Source organism: Schistocerca piceifrons, chromosome 4 (assembly GCF_021461385.2).
Source record: "Schistocerca piceifrons isolate TAMUIC-IGC-003096 chromosome 4, iqSchPice1.1, whole genome shotgun sequence".
NCBI classification, from domain to species: Eukaryota; Metazoa; Arthropoda; class Insecta; order Orthoptera; family Acrididae; genus Schistocerca; species Schistocerca piceifrons.
The window spans coordinates 214,018,086-214,042,132 of NC_060141.1; the positions used below are offsets into that span (position 1 = coordinate 214,018,086).

Below are 24,047 nucleotides of genomic sequence, written 5' to 3' on the forward strand. Positions count from 1 at the left end.
TTTGGGTCTAGCGGTCAGCGCATCTGTCTAGTAAACAAGAGATCTGAATTCGAATTCCGGTTGTGCACAAATTTTCAGTGTGCACTATTACGAGCTAATGTCTTTAATTATTTTGAATCTTGATTCTCCTGAATGTCTCTGAGCTGCCTTGGGTGCCGGCCTGTTGCAGGTGTGCCTGATCGACTTCCAGATCGCGCGGTACGCGTCGCCCGCGCTGGACATCAGCAACCTGCTGTACGTATGCACCACGCCCGAGATGCGCGCCCAGCACGGCCGCCAACTGCTGCGCGACTACCACAGCTCGCTGGTCGACACGCTGCGGGGGCTCGGCTGCGAACAGCCCTCCGCTGAGGAACTCTGGGACATGTAAGTCACCTTTCTTGGGACACACGCACCTCCCTCCACTATTTAATCAAATATTCTGAGTTTAGATTAACCAGTTGGGAGATAGGAAATGACGGGAACAACTGAAATAGCGCATCGCTTTACTGCAATTTTTATTTATTGTAACACTTGATAACAGACCAAGAAAATGTCGCATGTTACACTTGACAGATAGTAGCACTAGAAAAATAATAAACTCCTCATTCAGTTTTCTGCACTTTAGTTAAAGTTCAGCAGGGGAAAACACTAATTCTCCCATAAATATACATATGCGCGTAGGCGCGTTAAAGAACTGGATATGAAACAGTCACTTACAACATCAATGCAGGCACACTCCACGTAAAGAGAAAATAATTAGCTAGCTTACACATTGGCTAGAACGTTAAAATGAATAACAGGAAAGTGAACCGTCCACACCACCTTACGGCGACAGTTAACCTCCAATAAGTTCCTTTCTTTACAGTATGAAATTAAGTACAGCTCAATAGTAATAAAAAAATTTAGATTCCACCCATATATATATAAATACGCATACGCGTGTAAGCACAATTAAAAACTGGTGGAAAAACAATAAATTGGAAATTGACAAATCTATACTCAAAGGAGCCGCACTCCATCTAAACACCCCAAAAATGGCAACTTAATGGCTACCTAGAGTAACAAATTAAGAATAGCATGCTTATAGACAGACTACGATAAAGGAATAAATTTATACTCTGCTAGCCACCGAACGGTGTGTGGCGGAGGGCACTGTCATTACCTGTTTCAGTCGCGTATGGTTCACGGGAAGAACGACTTCCAGAAAGCCTCCGTGCGCGCTCGAATCTCTCTAATTTTACATTCTTGATCTCCTCTAGAGGTATAAGTAGGGGGAAGCAATATATTCGATACCTCGTCCAGAAACGCACCCTCTCGAAACCTGGACAGGAAGCTACACCGCGATGCAGAGCGCCTCTCTTGCAGAGTCTGCCACTTGAGTTTGCTAAACATCTCTGTGACGCTATCACGCTTACCAAATTACCCTGTGACGAAACGCGCCGCTCTTCTTTGGACCTTCTCTATCTCCTCTGTCAACCCGACCTGGTACGAATCCCACACTGATGAGCAATACTCAAGTATAGGTCGAACGAGTGTTTTGTAAGCCACCTCCTTTGTTGATGGACTACATTTTCTAAGAACTCTCCCAATGAATCTCAACCTGGCACCCGCCTTGCCAACAATCAATTTTATATGACCATTCCACATCAAATCGTTCCGTACGCATACTCCCAGATATTTTACAGAAGTAACTGCTACTAGTGTTTGTTCCGCTATTATATAATCATGCAATAAAGGATTCTTCTTTCTATGTATTCGCAATACATTACATTTGTCACACACGGCTTCTGACGGCCGACAAACTGTGTTGGGCTATTGAGCAGCAATTAATTTAAAATAGCCACAACATACGCTAACAAGGTTAGCGGCGTATTTAAAGACAATCATCGAGCAAGAACCCTAGTCAGAAGGTTATCAAAACTAGCAGGATTCCCTTACACGGCAGACATGCCAGCACATCCGTTCATACCCCAGGATCAACTAGCACAATATAAATCATTGAGACATTTCAGGTAATATTTTAAAACAATATACTTAAATACCTCTGTTTACCATAATCCTTAATTAGTTAACATGTTAGGCTCTGTTACTGAAGCCAAGCAAATGAGGTAGCAAGTTAAGGTCTACAATTCTACTTTGCCATTTAACGCGGGTCGTGACGGGGCAAAGGAAGAATCCAGCTAATTAATTGAAAGTCACTACCTGGATCCAGTATTTGATGATGCGCTCAAAATCAACAGACAAAGATGAGAGTCAAGTTTACACGCGCAAACAGCACACGCAGACCAGGAGCATCAGGTGAACATTAAATAAACTGCTCCTTGTTCAGTGTGTGTGGTGTCTTCCTTGTTTCTCCTCCATGAACCGAGGTATTAAATTTCCTTGTACATTTTTCCTTCCTTGCATTTGTGCCTTGAGAATGGCATGGGTGTGCTCCTGTCGAAATATCGGCGGTGTTCGACGACGTCACCCGGCAGCAAACCCGTAAGTTATTTGCTCATTATTGGTGTTGTGACCTTTTTTCCGTCAGTGTACATTCGGTCATACTCGATTCGCTTCCACTATAGTTCGGTCTGTTGCGTTGGTTGTCGGTCTTTTAGTGACCCATCAAAGAAAGTTCGTGCCCTCTTTGATTAGGCGCTAGCAGTACAGAAAGCTTTCGTCAGCTATCTTGTCCACTTCTGTTGTTATTTACATGTGCTGCTTGAGCGATGGAGTAGGCTGAAGAGAATATCATGTTGGTGGTAGAAGAATGTACACTGCCAGGAAAAAAATCCAACTCCTTCAAGGACAAGATCATTTTAGTGACAAGTTAGGTCACAGGTAGTTCATCATTTTGGGAGTATATGGTAAATCCATACATTTCACAGTAAAAGGTACACAAACAGTAGCATCAGGACACACTCCACCCCCTCTGGCGGAAACACAGGCACATGCACTGGAGAGCCAAAAAACTGGTATACCTTTCTCATATCGTCTAGGCCCGGCGAGCAAGCAGAAGTGCCGCAACACGACGTGGCATGGAATCGACTAATGTCTGAAGTAGTGCTGGACGGAATTGACACCACGAATCCTGCACGGCTGTCCATAAATCCGTAAGAGTACGAGGTGGTGGAGATCTCTTCTGAACAGCACCTTGAAAGGCATCCCAGATTCGCTCAATAATGTTCATGTCTGGGGAGTTTGGAGGCAAGCTGAATCGTTTAAACTAAGAAAAGTGTTCCTGGAGCCACTCTGTAGCAATTCTGGATGTACGGGTTGTCGAATTGTCCTGCTGGAATCGCCCAAGCCCGTCGGAATGCACAATGGACATGAATGGATACAGGTGATCAGACAGGATGCTGACGTGAGTGTCACCTGTCAGAGTCGCATCTAGGCGCATCAGGGGTTCTATATCATAACTGCACACAACCCACACTACAGAGCCTCCACCAGCTTGGGCAGTTCCCTAACATGCAGGGTCCATGGATTCATGAGGTTTCCTTCATACCCGTACATGTCCATCCGCTCGGTACAATTTGAAACGAGACTCGTCCAACCAGGCGACATGTTTTCAGTCATAAACAGTGCAATGTCGGTGTTGACGAGCCGAGGCAAGGAGTAAAGGTTTCTGTCGTGCAGTCATCAAGTGGTAACGAGTGGGCCTTCGGCTGCGAAAGCCCATATCGATGATGTTTCGTCGAATGGTTCGCGTGCTGACACTTGTTGACGGCCCAGCGTTGAAATCTGCAGCAATTTGCGGAAGGGTTGCACTTCTATCACGTTAAACGACTCTCTTCAGTCGTCTTTGGCCCCGTTCTTGCAGGATCTTTTACCGGCCGCAGCGATGCCGGAGATTTGACGTTGTACTGTCATCCTGACATTCACAGTACACTCGTGAAATGGTTGGACGGGAAAATCCCAATTTCATCGCTACTCGGAGATAGTGTGTCCCATCGCTCGTGCGCTGACGATAACACCACGTTTAAACTCATTTTAATCTTGATAATTGCCATTGTAGCGGCAGTAACCTATCTAACAACTGCGCCAGGCACTTGATATCTCATATAGACGATGCCGACCCCAGCGCCGTATTCTGCCAGTTTACATATCTGTGTATTTGAATACGCATGCCTATACCACTTTCTTTGGTGCTTCAGTGTATTCTCGCATGCAAACCATCATAATGGTGCCTAATGGCATACTGTGGTAAATTTTCCCACGTGCCTTGCGCCATTTGTTGCAATTCGGTAACGGTTCTTGCGGGCCCTGGAGACCGAGTAAGTTCCCACTTCATCACGTCCCGTAAGTGGTCAAGTAGCGAGAGATCTGGTGATCCTTCAGGCAAGAGCAGTTGTTACATACGAAGAAGAGCACGTTTCGTGGCAGCAGCTGTAAATTGAGGTGCACTGTCCTGCTGAAATAGCACATCACCTTCGTGTGGAAATGAAATGGCAATAGCATGGCGATAACAGCCTGTACAACGTCTCAGGCAATGGTTACTTTACCCTGCAGAAACACCAAGTGCGACCGAGAGTTGTAACTGATGGTTCCCCACACCATGGAGCCTGTCTCCAGTTAACTCTTTCCCGACACTAGAGTAGCCATGGTCGGCGGTGTCATCGTGTCAGTGATAGCGTGGCTAAAAGCACGCATTATCTTAATCCTGTTGTAAGGAGATGGTTGCCAATAGTGTCCGGATTTCGTCCCTTGATGATGTTCGGTCGGCCACCGCTGCTCGTCCAATGCTTGCGGAGTCAAGGCAGAGGATGCACAGACGGGAGCGCCATCATAATCGCCGATGACTTAACAAATGAATCACTAGCGCTTCAGTCCCTCAGTATGCACTTATTAAGTTCTGGTGCAACTGAACACAGTCCTTGAGGATGCTGCATTTTTTTCCGGCAGTGTAGATATTATAGGCGCTTCTGTGATCCAAGATACACACAGCACATATGTCGAAGGAAAAGAAACGTAATTGGTAGAAAATTGCCGAAGGACTCAAAAGTCCAGCTGGGGATGTGAGAAGGACGAGAAATTCATGAGATGCTTACATCAGCAGGGAAATGAGTAAATAAGCACAAGTTTTGTGTTTCTTTTTATTAAAAACGAACGGAGCAATACATGTCACTGAAAGTAAACAAATGCTGTCTACAGTATCGCTTATGATGATTAATATTAAAAATACACTAAAGAATTGAACATTAACGTTGCTTACGTTCATGATATCTGCAGTTACAGGGCTCATGTACCACTATTAAGTTAGAGATTTTTGATCATGAAAATGGTTTATCCGGAATACGCTGTCTGCCCTCTAAAAAACAATATAGGAGATTTTATCAAGTAGCCTACGTGTCAGGTCGTAGTGTATTTCACATTTCATTAGTCGTATGCTATTGACATTATATTCCTTCTGTATAGTTTAATAAAATCGTTGAAGTGCTTCGCATGTGTCACTGTGGACATCAGAAACTGTCTCAGATATAGCAACTACTGGAATGTGAAACAATCACTAATGTAAATGTCTACAGCTGCTATTAACCAGAGGGCAATATGTGCTAGTCTTTCTTCGGGTTATGTTGGTCGTCGATAACTGGTATTCTCCTTTTAAATTTCCTTTCCACACATTTCACGCTTACATACACATTCACACGTTTAAATTCCTCTTTTACTACGCAGTTTTGCATACGTCATAAAAAACAATGCTCTCGCCATACAAAATAAGTCTCTTTCGGTATTAAAGTTCTGCATCTTCGCTGTAACTACCGGTTATTAGCGGCAAAGAGTAATAACACAGAGTTCGTAGACTTTGCTCGTTATCTAGTGTTATCTTCTGTTCCCTTTAGAGTAAACAGTTGTTCACAGACACGAGCGAATGGTAGTGCACACTGGTGAACTGTCTGCGAAACCTTGTTCGCTTGTGTTCGTCTCCATTTGCTCCGGTGGAAACTGGACTTACGAAAGACACTTTCTGGGTAGTTCTCGTACTGTTGTGACCGGAACACCCGTGCATCAACATTAGGCGTTGCCTGCAGCCAAAACCTACCTGCTGTAATTTTAACGCTGAAAACTGATCTGACTGTCTGTATGGCGTTTTGCCGGTCGCTGTGGCCGAGCGGTTCTAGGCGCTTCAGTCTGGAACCGCGCCACCGCTACGGTCGCAGGTTCGAATCCTGCCTCGAACATGGATGTGCGTGATGTCCTTAGGTTAGTTAGGTTTAAGTAGTTGTAAGTTCTCGGGGACTGATGACCTCAGATGTTAACTCCCATAGTGCTCAGAGCGATTTGAACCTTTTTTTTTTTTTTTTTTGTATGGCGTTTGGTGTGGGCAGGGCTGACGACTTTAACTTATGCTTCACCGAAATGAGGAAGCTCTGTTTGAATGCCTTAGCTCAGCATTTCTAAGCATTTCCGATTTCTACATTATAAGTTCGCACGAGTGGATGCTAATAACCACGTGCCCTCGGCAGAGTCATACAAAGCCTGTTCCATAACAAACATTTGAAAAATTCTCACAATTCAGAAAATCTTTTGGTGAATGAAATACCGAGTTCCTAAACCTTATCACATATCAAATGCAGCATGTAAACAGAACTAAATCTGACCTACGTTAAACGCAGCTTTCGTATATCACTCTATTACTCATTCGATAACCGTGCATAAGGAGTCTGACTATACCAACATGGCACGTGAAGCATGTAGTTTTAGAAAAACGTTACCTTGAGTTCCGTAATAGACGCATGAAGAAGAGCTGTTTGTAGCTCTGATTATAACTTCACCAATTCAAACCAATAGCTGCTTTTATACATAGCTGCTTCTCAGTATAATCCAATGCATCTACGCTCATTAGCACACCACATCACACACAGGTAAATGCACACTTTCATTCAAGAACGGTCTAGAATAGAGGAGACATGGAGAAGAATGGTTTGTCCCTGTTCAAAACTCGGAAGCCATGTGCAGCCTCTGGGCGTCATCAGTTCTCATTGGCTGAGGCCGCTTTCGTCTCAGATCTTAGGCGGTGAAACCAGGGTAGCAGATGCAGCAGGTGAATGTATGGATATCGATCACTCCCTGAAGATACAGGATGTCCAGGGAAGGTGTCCCTGATTTCATAATTAAATATCTCGAAAACTAAGATCGATAGAAAAGTTCATCACTCGGTATTATATTGTGAAAGCTGTAAGAACTTTATGCAGAAGTTATACAAAACTTTGGAAATACACTCCTGGAAATGGAAAAAAGAACACATTGACACCGGTGTGTCAGACCCACCATACTTGCTCCGGACACTGCGAGAGGGCTGTACAAGCAATGATCACACGCACGGCACAGCGGACACACCAGGAACCGCGGTGTTGGCCGTCGAATGGCGCTAGCTGCGCAGCATTTGTGCACCGCCGCCGTCAGTGACAGCCAGTTTGCCGTGGCATACGGAGCTCCATCGCAGTCCTTAACACTGGTAGCATGCCGCGACAGCGTGGACGTGAACCGTATGTGCAGTTGACGGACTTTGAGCGAGGGCGTATAGTGGGCATGCGGGAGGCGGGGTGGACATACCGCCGAATTGCTCAACACGTGGGGCGTGAGGTCTCCACAGTACATCGATGTTGTCGCCAGTGGTCGGCGGAAGGTGCACGTGCCCGTCGACCTGGGACCGGACCGCAGCGACGCACGCATGCACGCCAAGACCGTAGGATCCTACGCAGTGCCGTAGGGGACCGCACCGCCATTTCCCAGCAAATTAGGGACACTGTTGCTCCTGGGGTATCGGCGAGGACCATTCGCAACCGTCTCCATGAAGCTGGGCTACGGTCCCGCACACCGTTAGGCCGTCTTCCGCTCACGCCCCAACATCGTGCAGCCCGCCTCCAGTGGTGTCGCGACAGGCGTGAATGGAGGGACGAATGGAGACGTGTCGTCTTCAGCGATGAGAGTCGCTTCTGCCTTGGTGCCAATGATGGTCGTATGCGTGTTTGGCGCCGTGCAGGTGTGCGCCACAATAAGGACTGCATACGACCGAGGCACACAGGACCAACACCCGGCATCATGGTGTGGGGAGCGATCTCCTACACTGGCCGTACAACACTGGTGATCGTCGAGGGGACACTGAATAGTGCACGGTACATCCAAACCGTCATCGAACCCATCGTTCTACCATTCCTAGACCGGCAAGGGAACTTGCTGTTCCAACAAGACAATGCACGTCCGCATGTATCCCGTGCCACCCAACGTGCTCTCGAAGTTGTAAGTCAACTACCCTGGCCAGCAAGATCTCCGAATCTGTCCCCCATGGAGCATGTTTGGGACTGGATGAAGCGTCGTCTCACACGGTCTGCACGTCCAGCACGAACGCTGGTCCAACTGAGGCGCCAGGTGGAAATGGCATGGCAAGCCGTTCCACAGGACTACATCCAGCATCTCTACGATCGTCTCCATGGGAGAATAGCAGCCTGCATTGCTGCGAAAGGTGGATATACACTGTACTAGTGCCGACATTGTGCATGCTCTGTTGCCTGTGTCTATGTGCCTGTGGTTCTGTCAGTGTGATCATGTGATGTATCTGACCCCAGGAATGTGTCAATAAAGTTTCCCCTTCCTGGGACAATGAATTCACGGTGTTCTTATTTCAATTTCCAGGAGAGTATAAACTGTGCGGTGCAGCTCAGAGCGATCAGTTCCGCCGCTGAAACGTGAAAGGAGGTCAGCGTACCAAAGGAAGAGATTGAAAACATGTCTTCCGCTGAACAACGTGTTTTTCTGATACTGGAATACCACATGTTAGAACACAGTCCTACGGCAACAAGCCGCAGTTTTCAAACACGATTCATTGTTCCAAAAGAATCCAATTCGAGACACATTCGCAAGCTTTTAGCCACATTCGAACGAATAGGCAATATGGATGATGATCTAGCAGTGAGTGTTAGCCCCAGGCAAACTGTAGTTACTTCTGAAAATGTCACCACGGTTTCTGTAATTATCAAGACAACCAAAGAAAATCCATCCAAAGAATTATAGCAGAGTATGGTTTGACGCTTTCCAGCACGCAGAAAATACTGAGACAGTATTATAGCAAAGTCTGATTTGAAGCTTTTCAGCTCGCAGAAAATACTGAGACAGTGCGTATACATGATTCTACTCAAACCTAACACAACAGGCCATGCGCGTACGAGATGTACGACAGAGAACTGAATTAGCGAGCCAAAATTTTCACAATGATTGGTAATTAAGGATTTTACGTTGGCTGCATCTGGTTCACAGATGAGGCACACTTCCACCTTAACGGAGTCGTGAATAAACAAACTGGCGATTTTGGGGTTCTGAAAATCCTCATTTGTGTGAAGCGAAACCACTGTATTCTTCCAAAGTTACTGTTTTGGCTCCGAGGTGGAGCAGAGACATTATTTGCCCTTTTTTCGTGCGAGAAGCGATCACTGGTGAACGTTACGTTGCAGTTTTGGAAAAATTTGTTGCCATACATTTACCGTTGGAGGAGCGACTAGACACCAAGTGGCTGATGCAATATGGGGCCAGACCACGTCGCACCGAACAGGAATTTCGTTTTCTTGTTGAATGCTTCGGAAATAGACCCACTGCGTTGGCATGTTGCAAATTTACTGGCACAGGGACGGATTGGCCTCATACTCACCCGATCTTTACTCCTTGTGGCTACTTTTTGTGGGACACATTGGAAGACACTGTCTACTGAAAGCATCCCACTACGCTAGACACGCTTGAATCGGTGATCTGTGTGGAGCAAATTGGTTCAAAAGGTCTGAGCACTATGTGACTTAACTTCTTAGGTCATCAGTCCCCTAGAACTTAGAACTACTTAAACCTAACTAACCTAAGGACATCACACACATCCATGCCCGAGGCAGGATTCGAACCTGCGACCGTAGCGGTCGCGCGGTTCCAGACTGAAGCGCCTAGAACCGGTCGGCCACTACGACCGGCCCCTTTTTTCACCTTCGCGTTTTCCAGAAGGATGTGGGTCTTTCTTACGAAACGTATAGAAATAATTTCTGTAGTATTTGATGTTAGGTAAATGTAAATACGTTTTCTGGCAGGAATGAGTTTGTTGGATTTCCTGAAGTTTTATAAGCCGATGTTTTCTTATTGGAGATTTATCTTTCTTTTTTGTCTTATTACTTGTTCACGGGTGTTGAAGTTTTTAGTTGTGTACACCACAGACAGAACAATATGAGTAGCATGTGGACAAAGGAGGATATGTGCATTTTAGTAGAGCTAACTTAGCAATTTTATGCACCTGCATTTTCGTGAACAAACTGTTTGCGAGCGAAATAAAACTATCAACTGCCACTGGAGACCGCAGAATGCGCAAACTCACGTTAACCAGATGGTCCCGTATTCCGACGGTGCTTTGTCTCATGACGTTCGGTTTCCCATTCGTGTCCACGTCAACGTCAACGTTAGCTGCCTCGCCACGGTGCCAGCGCGACCCGGAGCTAACCAGTTCCAGTCCTGGTGGTGGAAAAAATATTTATCGTCAGCATTTGATCGGCAAGGTGGCAGCGCAAACGTCCTATTCACCAGGCTTCGAGCAGACGCCCTGAATTAAATTCAAAATCTTTCCACATCGTCCCAAGGAGAGGGGAATGTTAGGCTATCGACGGAAGTTCATCTGTCGGACGGGGACGTTAACCTAGGCGACCCCCTTGGTGCTATTCGCTATTTGCGAGAAGCAAGGTATGGGTCGTCGTTTGATTTCACTTTCAACCTTTTCACATCATCATAAAATGCAAACGTGGCCCTACACTACACCCGTTACAGTCGTTAACAGTCAGCAGATGGCTGGTTGGTTCAAATGGCTCTGAGCACTATGGGACTCAACTGCTGTGGTCATCAGTCCCCTAGAACTTAGAACTACTTAAACCTAACTAACCCAAGGACATCACACACATCCATGCCCGAGGCAGGATTCGAACCTTCGACCGTAGCAGTCGCACGGTTCCGGACTGCGCGCCTAGAACCGCGAGACCACTGCGGCCGAGTCAGCAGATACACTTAAGACACAATTCCCACACACCGAGAGAAAAGGATTCCGTGTATGTGGAAGAAGAAAACCCTTTCCAACTATGACTATCCATTGTGGTGGGTAGTGAGAACGCACTGGCAATAAAATGGGATCTAGCTGCAATGTTGGCTTTGTAACCTATCCATTACATGATCGATCTCCACCTGTGCACACATCCTAACAGCATTTCTTGTAAATTATGTGTAACAAGTTGTCAAGCCTGCCGATCGTACAATCAAGTCAGACTGTGCATGAAATTAGGATAACTCATACCCAGGATCAAATAATAAGTCAATACTATTTTCCATCTTTGGAATGTTTATGTCATTACGCATTTCTGCTAACCAGTTTACAGTTGAATTATAACGAATTATAGTCGGTGTGTGTAAGCGCTTTCTACAGCAAATAAACAATTACGGTGTTGACAACAAACCTCTATGCCGACCACAAGTTAATATTAGTCTGGGAGGATACTGGGATACAGAACAGTACCATTTTATGCCCCATCGACTACATAGTCAGAGGGTGAAAGTAGGTGAATGTTCACTCGTAAGAACGTCTTATGATAAAGCACGAATCGCTAAAATCCCTTGAACTGCCTTGCTCGACACCTGGTGCAATCAACCAAGTTCACATAAAAATATTAACCCAACAGTATTTTCCAGCTTACGTGTTAAACAACATAATGTTCTGATCTTACAACTGGTAGGCTTGACAACCAGCAACTTGTACCTTATGAGAAGTGATGTTGTGTTGTATACGCATTAATCTAGTAATTATTATTCCATCTTTGACGTTCTCACTGTTACATACTTCTTAGCAGGGGGCACAGAATAGTATTTTACTGTGTCTCGGTGTTCTTCTGGAACAATGTTCATCACTTTGATCGTAATTGTTTTCAGTTGCATAACAGATTTACGTGTTCACTAATGATATTTCCATTGTAAATGTCACCTAACTTTAAACGAATTGCTGATTGGGAACATTATGTTGTTTAATGTATAACGTAGAAAATACTACTTTATTAATTACTTCCTATGACTATGAATCGCTACGGTCGCCGGTTCGAATCCTGCCTCGGGCATGGATGTGTGTGATGTCCTTAGATTAGTTAGGTTTAAGTAGTTCTAAGTTCTGGGGGACTGATGACCTCAGATGTTAAGTCCCATAGTGCTCAGAGCCAACAATTTTTTGACTATGAATAATTATACAATGGATCAAAATAACAGACTAATGTGGTAATTTAACTACTTCTGTTTTATTCTAAGACGTTCTTAGGAGTGAACATTCACCTACGTTCACGCTCTGACTATGTAGCTGATGGGGCATAAAATAGTTCTTTATTATATCTCAGTGTCCTTTCAGATTAATATTCACTATTGTTCAGCATAGAGGTTTGTTGTTAACACCATAAATTGTTACTGCTTTTAGAAAGTGGTTACAGACTCCCACTATAACCGGTTTTGATTCAGCTGTAAATGGGTTACCAACAATGTGTAATGGCATTAATATTCCAAAGGCAGCAGCCTTTTCAGTAGTTGCAAGGGCAACAGTCTGGATGATTGACTGATCTGGCCTTGTAACAATAACCAAAACAGCCTTGCTGTGCTGGTACTGCGGACGGCTGAAAGCATGGGGAAACTACAGCCGTAATTTTTCCCGAGGGCATGCAGCTTTACTGTATGATTACATGATGATGGCGTCCTCTTGGGTAAAATATTCCGGAGGTAAAATAGTCCCCCATTCGGATCCCCGGGCGGGGACTACTCAAGAGGATGTCGTTATCAGGAGAAAGAAAACTGGCGTTCTACGGATCGGAGCGTGGAATGTCAGATCCCTTAATCGGGCAGGTAGGTTAGAAAATTTAAAAAGGGAAATGGATAGGTTGAAGTTAGATATAGTGGGAATTAGTGAAGTTCGGTGGCAGGAGGAACAAGACTTCTGGTCAGGTGACTACAGGGTTATAAACACAAAATCAAATAGGGGTAATGCAGGAGTAGGTTTAATAATGAATAGGAAAATAGGAATGCGGGTAAGCTACTACAAACAGCATAGTGAACGCATTATTGTGGCCAAGATAGATACGAAGCCCACACCTACTACAGTAGTACAAGTTTATATGCCAACTAGCTCTGCAGATGACGAAGAAATTGAAGAAGTGTATGATGAAATAAAAGAAATTATTCAGATTGTGAAGGGAGACGAAAATTTAATAGTCATGGGTGACTGGAATTCGAGTGTAGGAAAAGGGAGAGAAGGAAACATAGTAGGTGAATATGGATTGGGGGACAGAAATGAAAGAGGAAGCCGCCTGGTCGAATTTTGCACAGAGCACAACATAATCATAACTAACACTTGGTTTAAGAATCATGAAAGAAGGTTGTATACATGGAAGAACCCTGGAGATACTAAAAGGTATCAGATAGATTATATAATGGTAAGACAGAGATTTAGGAACCAGGTTTTAAATTGTAAGACATTTCCAGGCGCAGATGTGGACTCTGACCACAATCTATTGGTTATGACCTGTAGATTAAAACTGAAGAAACTGCAAAAAGGTGGGAATTTAAGGAGATGGGACCTGGATAAACTAAAAGAACCAGAGGTTGTACAGAGATTCAGGGAGAGCATAAGGGAGCAATTGACAGGAATGGGGGAAATAAATATAGTAGAAGAAGAATGGGTAGCTTTGAGGGATGAAGTAGTGAAGGCAGCAGAGGATCAAGTAGGTAAAAAGACGAGGGCTAGTAGAAATCCTTGGGTAACAGAAGAAATATTGAATTTAATTGATGAAAGGAGAAAATATAAAAATGCAGTATGTGAAACAGGCAAAAAGGAATACAAACGTCTCAAAAATGATATCGACAGGAAGTGCAAAATGGTTAAGCAGGGATGGCTAGAGGACAAATGTAAGGATGTAGAGGCCTATCTCACTAGGGGTAAGATAGATACCGCCTACAGGAAAATTAAACAGACCTTTGGAGATAAGAGAACGACTTGTATGAATATCAAGAGCTCAGATGGAAACCCAGTTCTAAGCAAAGAAGGGAAAGCAGAAAGGTGGAAGGAGTATATAGAGGGTCTATACAAGGGCGATGAACTTGAGGACAATATTATGGAAATGGAAGAGGATGTAGATGAAGATGAAATGGGAGATACGATACTGCGTGAAGAGTTTGACAGAGCACTGAAAGACCTGAGTCCAAACAAGGCCCCCGGAGTAGACAACATTCCATTGGAACTACTGACGGCCGTGGGAGAGCCAGTCCTGACAAAACTCTACCATCTGGTGAGCAAGATGTATGAAACAGGCGAAATACCCTCAGACTTCAAGAAGAATATAATAATTCCAATCCCAAAGAAAGCAGGTGTTGACAGATGTGAAAATTACCGAACTATCAGCTTAATAAGTCACAGCTGCAAAATACTAACACGAATTCTTTACAGACGAATGGAAAAACTAGTAGAAGCCAACCTCGGGGAAGATCAGTTTGGATTCCGTAGAAACACTGGAACACGTGAGGCAATACTGACCTTACGACTTATCTTAGAAGAAAGATTAAGGAAAGGCAAACCTACGTTTCTAGCATTTGTAGACTTAGAGAAAGCTTTTGACAATGTTGACTGCAATACTCTGTCTCAAATTCTAAAGGTGGCAGGGGTAAAATACAGGGAGCGAAAGGCTATTTCCAATTTGTACAGAAACCAGATGGCAGTTATAAGAGTCGAGGGACATGAAAGGGAAGCAGTGGTTGGGAAGGGAGTAAGACAGGGTTGTAGCCTGTCCCCGATGTTGTTCAATCTGTATATTGAGCAAGCAGTAAAGGAAACAAAAGAAAAATTCGGAGTAGGTATTAAAATTCATGGAGAAGAAATAAAAACTTTGAGGTTTGCCGATGACATTGTAATTCTGTCAGAGACAGCAAAGGACTTGGAAGAGCAGTTGAATGGAATGGACAGTGTCTTGAAAGGAGGATATAAGATGAACATCAACAAAAGCAAAACAAGGATAATGGAATGTAGTCTAATTAAGTCGGGTGATGCTGAAGGAATTAGATTAGGAAATGAGGCACTTAAAGTAGTAAAGGAGTTTTGCTATTTGGGGAGCAAAATAACTGATGATGGTCGAAGTAGAGAGGATATAAAATGTAGGCTGGCAATGGCAAGGAAAGCGTTTCTGAAGAAGAGAAATTTGTTAACATCCAGTATTGATTTAAGTGTCAGGAAGTCATTTCTGAAAGTATTCGTATGGAGTGTAGCCATGTATGGAAGTGAAACATGGACGATAAATAGTTTGGACAAGAAGAGAATAGAAGCTTTCGAAATGTGGTGCTACAGAAGAATGCTGAAGATTAGATGGGTAGATCACATAACTAATGAGGAAGTATTGAATAGGATTGGGGAGAAGAGAAGTTTGTGGTACAACTTGACCAGAAGAAGGGATCGGTTGGTAGGACAAGTTCTGAGGCATCAAGGGATCACCAATTTAGTATTGGAGGGCAGCGTGGAGGGTAAAAATCGTAGGGGGAGACCAAGAGATGAATACACTAAGCAGATTCAGAAGGATGTAGGTTGTAGTAGGTACTGGGAGATGAAAAAGCTTGCACAGGATAGAGTAGCATGGAGAGCTGCATCAAACCAGTCTCAGGACTGAAGACCACAACAACAACAACAACATAAAATATTATTGATTTAATACTTGAGCTTCGCTGTAAGTTATTGTAATTTTATATATAGTCTGACTTGAGCACAGGAACTTTGATCTGCCCTTATGACTGAAGGATTTGACAACTTGTTACATATAATTTACGAAAACTGCTGTTACGCAGTATACGCACTGATGTAACGTAATTTTTGAAAAGTTTTGCTCTATGCTCAGGTGCATCTGAGAATTGGACGGGGTTCCCCAAATCTATTATGTAATACAACTGATATTAAACCAATTAAGCAGGCAGAGACCATTTTCTAGGTGGCAAAACCTATCCATCAATGTCTCCCAGCTATCCCTCAGGGTCACCCAGCCGAGAATTCCATGCGACTCTTTTCCCTTCCCAAACTCCTACTTTAAATCTACTGGTAGCCTGTTATAGACGAATGCACCAGAATATACAACTCCATTCTGTACGCCGGACAGGAATACACAGACTACATTGAAATCATTTTTACTTCTAGCACTATGGTGGGGAATTTCACAGTTCATCCTAAATTCAATATGCTATTAACCACAAACAACATTAGATAGATTGCAGGGACAGGCTTCATTAAGATATTTTGTTGTCAACACCACACAACAGTCCAACTCCATCTTTCTTTAAAAGAAACTTCTTCATTATCTCAGCTGCATTACACTAGAAAATCCTTTTCCGTTTTTCATTGTTTTCTGTGTTCATGATTTTACCAAGTTTGCCCTCGTGTAGTTTAAGTGTCAAGTGAACGTTATACCCAAAATACGGAAACGGCGTAATTGTTCAGCGACATAAAAGGCCTGTTTCTAGAACACTTTCGAAATTTCACCAAAATTAACATCGAAATTTTCGTGTAGTTGTATGTGCCCGTTCTCCTATACAGTTTGGGCGCGCAATTATTTAGTTTTACAGATATTGCTCACTGAGACGGCGAACAACCTCTTCGGAAGTCTCCAAATTAATTTACTTAAATGGCGCTGGCACGGAACGGCCTCTTTTTCCATGCGGCGTGACAAGAAAATTAATTACGGCGCTACAAAGAAGCAATTAAATGTTTCCCCAAGACTTTAACTGCACAAAATGGCGCCTCCTTCAGAGGCGGCTGGGCTGTTGCTAATGTTCCATTATGTCTTACGGCGTGGCATTTTGGTAAATAACTGTAAAGTCGTGTAGCTTCTTTTGATAAAAATTTTCTGGAACGAAGAACAGGTGGTTAGTAAGCAAACACAACTGTGGCACCTTCTGTCATTAACAATAACTTTCTTTATTTATGCACTTCTTTATTTATGCACTTATTTCATCTACATAAATAATAATGGTAATTACAGTAATGAATACATGCTACTACAGTAAAATTAGTCTTACTATCAATGTGTTAATTTTTTTTGATAATATGAGATTTCTGTCGAAAAGGAATGCATGTCTCGGGTGCAGCAGGAGAATCCATTTGATCCAGGACAGAGGAAGAAGCAAATGGAGTAGAATCAGAGCTGAGATAGAAGAAGAAAAACTAAACAGATATCGATATTGATGAGTAAAGGTGCGTTAATGTTGCCACTTTTTCAGAATTATCAATTCGCTGTTGGAGAGATGAATGACAGCTGAGGTATGCTGGGAGTGAAGCTACGTCAGTGATAGCAAGTAAAGAATTGCTCAGAGTGGTTTTGGGTTTCTCCTTCGCAGTTTCTTTCAGAGTCGTACATCTGCGACGCAGAAGTATATGAAGAAAGATTTAGCGCTATGTGTAGGTACAACCAACATGTGGGAATTACCAGATCTTCTAACACAGTGGAATAATGATATAACTGATTTTGAGGAGGGTTGTTGAGGATATCGGTGGCTAATATGCCAATAAAGAGAACTGTGTGAAAATCATGTAGTCTATACGGTCATATACATCCATACGTATCTTACGCAAACATTCATTGTTAGACCAAATATCTCGAGGGTCACTGACATAAGCACCTCCCGAGCTTTCTCGTACGTTTGTACTGTTTTTATTACGATATTAGACCACGTTGGCTATACCTATACATTGCGCATTAGTAAGAAAAAAACTGCGGGGTACATTAGCATAATCACTAATGTATCACCAGAACACGACACACTTTATATCGGTCAGTCATCTTGCGACGATATATAGACTGCAACCGTTGATTCCCCTCACTCCAGCACGTTGTATCTGGAAGTGTTAATTACACAGGTAGTAAGATACGTTCCGAATGACGCATCACAAACTCAAAAAATCGCTAGTGTATATTCTGAAACTCTGTCAATTAAAATAACCAGATGCACTTCAGATTTGATAATTCTGTGTGGCCAAAATTAATTCTTGATTGTTCATTATCATGTAATTAAGTTTAGTATATTTTTGCGACCTAGAACTGAAATAAAGTTTGAAACTGGGGTCATACCGTCGGTAAAAACGTTTATACATAATAAGCACAGTTCATTTTACTAATATCAGAAGTTCTTCAGTGACACAGTCACAAATAACAACTTCCGACGAGTCAGCAAGTAATAATGGAAGAGATCGCTGTGTTACGAAGAAATCTACGGATACCAGTCACTGAATGCTAGCCCCTATGTTGACTGGAGCAGAGGTGGGATTCTTCGTACATGTCGGTCAGGGTGCCTGAAGATGACGTAATGTAGCGCTTAAACTGGTTACTCAAATACACTGAAGAGCCATGACCTAGTAGATAGTGTCGGAAGTTCCATGCAGCTTTTCGCGGATGATGCTGTAGTATACAGAGAAGTTGCAGCATAAGAAAATTGCAGCGAAATGCAGGAAGCTCTGCAGCGGATAGGCAGGGAGTGCCAACTGACCCTTAACATGTAATGTATTGCGAATACGAAGAAAGAAGAATCCTTTATTGTATGATTATATGATAGCGGAACAAACACTGGTAGCAGTTACTTCTGTAAAATATCTGGGAGTATGCGTACGGAACGATTTGAAGTGGAATGATTATATAAAATTAATTGTTGGTAAGGCGGGTGTCAGGTTGAGATTCATTGGGAGAGTCCTTAGAAAATGTAATCCATCAACAAAGGAGGTGGCTTACAAAACACTCGTTCGACCTATTCTTGAGTATTGCTCATCAGTGAGCGATCCGTACCAGGTCGGGTAGACAGAGGAGATAGAGAAGATCCAAAGAAGAGCGGCGCGTTTCGTCACAGGGTTATTTGGTAAGCGTGATAGCGTTACGGAGATGTTTAGCAAACTCAAGTGGCAGACTCTGCAAGAGAGGCGCTCTGCATCGCGGTGTAGCTTGCTGTCCAGGTTTCGAGAGGGTGCGTTTCTGGATGAGGTATCGAATATATTGTTTCCCCCTACTTAAACCTCCCGAGGAGATCACGAATGTAGAGAGATTCGAGCGCGCACGGAGGCTTTCCGGAAGTCGTTCTTCCCGTGAACCATACGCGACTGAAACAGGTAATGACAGTGGCACATTAAGTGCCCTCCGCCACACACCGTTGGGTGGCTTACGGAGTATAAATGTAGATGTAGATGTATTTGAATACATATCGCTATACCAGTTTCTTTGTCGGTTCAGTGTAAAACAATAACTGGAAATTTAGGCGGCTGAAGATATTTTGATTCGACATTCCATGTTTAATAGCCGAAGTTTCGGAACCAGCTGAATAAAGATAGGCTTACAGAGTGTTCAAGGTTATGTTGTTGTCGTTTCCAGGCTGGAGGTGGAGATGCGAGACTGCGGCCGTTTTGGTCTGGGCCTCGCGTTGGACATGCTACCTATCACGACGTGCGAGACTGGAGAAATGCCCCGGCTGCGAGAGGGCGGCGATTCTGGAGCTGGTGCCGGCCCAGCCTGGAGCTACCAGTGCACCGAGGAGTGCGCTCGACGCATGGCGGGGCTCGTCAAGGAGCTGGTGGACAGTGGGCAACTGTAGCGGTGTCTGGGACGCCGCGCACCCCTCTCCAGTACAGGCGGCATCGAGCACTCGCCACCCACCTGCAACGTGTTCAGCTGCTTGCGGCCAGCTGGAGCATGCGCTCAGTCTGAGAGCAGCTGCTCTTCGGGCACACATCCGTTGCCGACTACTGACTTCTAAAGCCATACGTTTTATTCTTATTCAAGTGTGGATCCTGCTGGACCACACAATGTATACTGCAAAGGGCATTACAGAATTTTATTTCAGCCCTTCTTTTTACCTCTACTTTTTCAGAATGCGCTATTTCCCTATCCTCTGACTAAGTAATTCTAGTCTTCTTGGGTTCTTCTGCTTCGTACAAAGTTCAGTCCTGAAATTATTCCATACTGCATTTTCTGTTTTATTGTCTCTACATCTTTAAGGTCATCTACTTATTCTACTTTTTATTTATTTTTATTTATTTTATTTTTGTCTTTATTTATAATATTTGGAAAGATTGGGGGTCTGAGGCTCTGCCTTTCTCCTAAGCATCTAAAAATTCTGATAACATTAAGTTTTACAGAACCCTACCGACAATATTCGTGGAACGATGAGTCCCACACTGATGATAACTTATTGTTGAAGGATTAATATTTTTAAGGATTGAGATTAATGCACATGACTGTATGTTTCTCAGAATGAGAGACATCAGTTGAACATAGATTACATTTTTCTAAAACCACTATCGAATAAAGTTACAACATGTGTTCAGACGATTTGCTCTATGTTTTATTACATGCTTGATGGCAATACCCATTTACTTTCACATCTACATACACAATCCACAGGTCACTGTACAGTGCTTGGAGATGGCACTTTGTGGCACTGCTAGTCAGTCGCTTTCCTGTTCCATTCCCAAACGCGATCAATAGTGTTTCGCGAAAGGATCGTCTTCCTCTATCCAATGATTACCATGTAGGTTCACGGAGCACTGCCTTGGTGCCTCTGTATGAGGCCCTTATCATCCTTGTTTATTTCTGTACTGTCCTTACTTGAGATGAACAATCGTTCTGCGGGCTGTCGTAAATGCAGCTTCTCTAAACGCACTCGCCAGTATTTCGTGAAAAGATTTTCTTCTGTTCAAGGATTCCCATCTAAACTCACGGTCCATTACCATAAAACCCTACAACGATTGAACCGACCGGTACTAAATCACGGTTTCGGACGATCAGTTCACTTCTTGATTTGTCTTCGACGAAAAAGATGGTGTGGGGGGATGGATGGGAAACGTTAAACATGGCGAAAGAGCTGGCCACGCCGTGCGTCCTGTTCGGCTTGTGAAAAGCTCCTTAAAGGAAACAGTACGTGTGTTTTAGCACTAACTTTGAAATGTATTAGAGCTACAGTGGAATGGTACTAAAGCTTGCTGCCCATAGTAAACTGTACTGTGTCCACCAGTTTAATAAGAAAGGTAAGTACAGCAACTCCAGTTTAGTGCGCTGCAAAAAATGCAAGTCCTAGAAGACGATATTAACAATTTAAGCCCAAGCGTTCACAGTAATTTTTCTGTTGATGAGATCTAAAGGCAGTCACCTGAGGGCTCTCGTAGCTCCAGATGTGGCTACAGTGACCGCTAAAATAGCAGGCACTCATTTGTGAATAACACTTGTGTGGAAGTCAACATCATATACATCTACATTTATACTTCGCAAGACAGATTGTGACGTGTGGCGGAAGGTACTTTGTATACCACTGTCACTTCCCCCCTTTCCCATTCTAATCGCGAATAGTTTGCGGAAAAAACGATTGTCAGTAAGCTTCCGTGTCGGCTTGAATCTCTCTAATTTTATCTTCATGTTCTTTTGGCGAGACCTACGTGCAGGGAAGCAATTTATTTGTTGACTCTTCTAGAAATGTACGCTCTCGGAACTTTAACAACAAACCACGGCCTGACGCAGAATGCCTCTCTTGCAGTGACCATCACTGGTGTCGATTGATCATCTCTGTGACGTTTTCGTGCTTACTAAATGAACCTGCAACAAAAAGGCGCTGCTCTTTTTTGGATCTTCTCTATTTCCTCTATCAGTCCTATGTGGTACGGATCCCATACTGACGTCTGACTGTCATAGCATTTTGATGAAGAAACTGTTGCACAAATTCCATAAGAGATGCCGAATAGGGAGTTTCCTGCAGATTGTATCCCCACAATTCTCCCAAATGGTTTCGTTCTCCGTCTTGGGTCCATAACTTCACGTTCAAACAATTGTCCTGGCACATAGAATGCTCAGAAGCATACTAACAACAAATTGGCTTTCTACTAACAACAAATTGGTTGCAACGTGTTACCTGTGCCTCACTCATAAGCATAATCCATAAACAAAGGATATATTCCTCTGCGAAAAGCTATACTTGTGATGGAATCGAGTAACCCCATATTTAGACTCGTCATTAGCATATATCAAGAGTAAAAATATAATATCGTCAGAATTAAGACAATCGTTTCTAAAATGGAAAACCTGATCGACTACTGAATTCCTAGACTCCAATCGTAAGTGAGGTAAGAAAGCGAAAATTAGAAAATAAAAATAAAAAACTCTTTCATTTTCGCAAAACAGGCCTATTCGTGTTGTAATGACTGTGTATATAAACTTAGAAGCGTAAAAACTCACCCACTAACCAGAAAGGAGTGGTCCAAGAGACGCCCAAAATGTAAAGAAATACTGATGTCATGTGCGAACTGTCGATGTAAAATATTCCGCTACGTACGTACATTCTACCAATGACAAACACAGCTGCCATCTGACTGGCCGATGGGGCCCCGGGCAATGGAAGATGCGAAAGTGCGCTAATATTTCAGACAAATTTCGAAATAAATATCCTCAGTCATCCACACACACCAAAAGTGCGTTCACCAAACCTCTTGAAAATTACATACACAAACAGTGAAAAGGAATACAAAATTGTTAAGGCTTTCGTGGTCACTTGTTGACAAACTGCCTATTGGCTTCTGTCTCGGGTTCTTCGGCCGGCGTTCATCTAATGATTTTTCTGACGTTTCGCCAGCACGAGTGGCTGGCATTGTCAAAGCTTCACCCTCCATTGCCGGTGGTGAACTGGAGCCGAGCTCGCGGCCGCAGACTATATGTACCTGGCGCGCCAACATCCGAGGGCTTCCCCGCGGTCATTTCCGGTGCGGTTCTCCTCTTGCTACCTGCAAGAGCAAGGCGTCTTCTCTGCCGCCGGACATACAGAGAAACCTGCGCAACACAGAAGCCCTACCACCTCGGCTGTATGGATTACCCAAGATCCATAAGAACAACGTTCCACTGAGACCGATCGTTAGCGCTCCTGGTTCACCAACGTATAAACTGGCAAAACACTTGGCCTCTCTGCTCCAGCCACACGTGGGGAAGACCGACACATACATTAAGGACTCAGGACATTTCATTGAGAAGCTGAAGAAACTGAAACTTGCACCAAACGACATACTGGTCAGCTTTGATGTTGTTTCGTTATTTACGAAAGTGCCACTCAGTGACGCTCTGGAGCACATCGGTTCCATGTTCCCGCAAGACATCAAAAAGCTCTTCCATGCATGTCTCACCACGAGCTATTTCACGTGGAATGGCGATTTCTACGAACAGCTGGAAGGCGTCGCCATGGGTAGTTCTCTCAGTCCAGTGGTGGCCAACTTCTTCATGGAACAGTTCGAAGCACAGGCACTGGACTCGGCGACTTGCAAACCTAAGGTGTGGTACAGGTACGTCGATGATACTTTTGTGGTGTGGAGCCATGGTGAAGAACAGCTCGGTGACTTCCTAAGGCACTTGAACAGCCTCCATGCCAACATAAAATTTACCATGGAAGTAGAAAAAGACAAGAAACTGCCATTTTTAGATGTGCTGGTCACTAAGGACGGCGAAAACCTGAGACACAGCGTGTATCGAAAACCGACACACACGTACCGATACCTGCACAAACTGTCAAACCACTACCCGAGCCAGAAAAGAGGCATGATTAGTACGCTCGTAACGAGAGCAGGACGGATATGTGAGCCGCAACACCTCAAACGAGAAATGCAACACCTGGAAACTGTTCTGAGGAGCAATGGGTACTCCACAAATTACATTAGAAGTGTAACAGAGCCAAACACTCGGTGAAGTAAGGAACCAGAAAAAGAAATGTCGGGTGCGGCCTTTCTGCCATACATTCCCAGAGTGACGGACAGAATCGGCCGTATATTGCGCAAACATGGCGTAAAGACGATTTTCAAACCGACAAGGAAGATCAAAGAGTGTCTTAGATCGGCGAAGGAGAAAAGAGACCCACTTGCAATGTCGGGAATATACCGTATACCATGCACATGCGGAAAAGTTTATGTCGGAATGACTGGACGATCAATTAACACCATGATCAAAGAGCATAAGCGACATTGCAGGTTGGGGCAGGTGGAGAAATCGGCCGTGGCAGAGCATGCACTGAAT

The 24,047-nt window shown here is 43.9% G+C and overlaps 1 protein-coding gene across 1 annotated transcript in view; it reads left to right on the plus strand.

Moving 5' to 3' along the window:
• LOC124795517 overlaps positions 1 to 20,339 on the plus strand; it is a 325,898-nt gene extending 305,559 nt beyond the window's left edge. Inside the window, exons 5-6 of the mRNA XM_047259581.1 lie at positions 170 to 366; positions 19,383 to 20,339. Of these exons, the coding sequence (XP_047115537.1) occupies positions 170 to 366; positions 19,383 to 19,602 (417 nt within the window). The 3' untranslated portion in view covers positions 19,603 to 20,339. The remainder of the gene's footprint in view (positions 1 to 169; positions 367 to 19,382) is intronic.
• Positions 20,340 to 24,047: the final 3,708 nt, after the last annotated feature.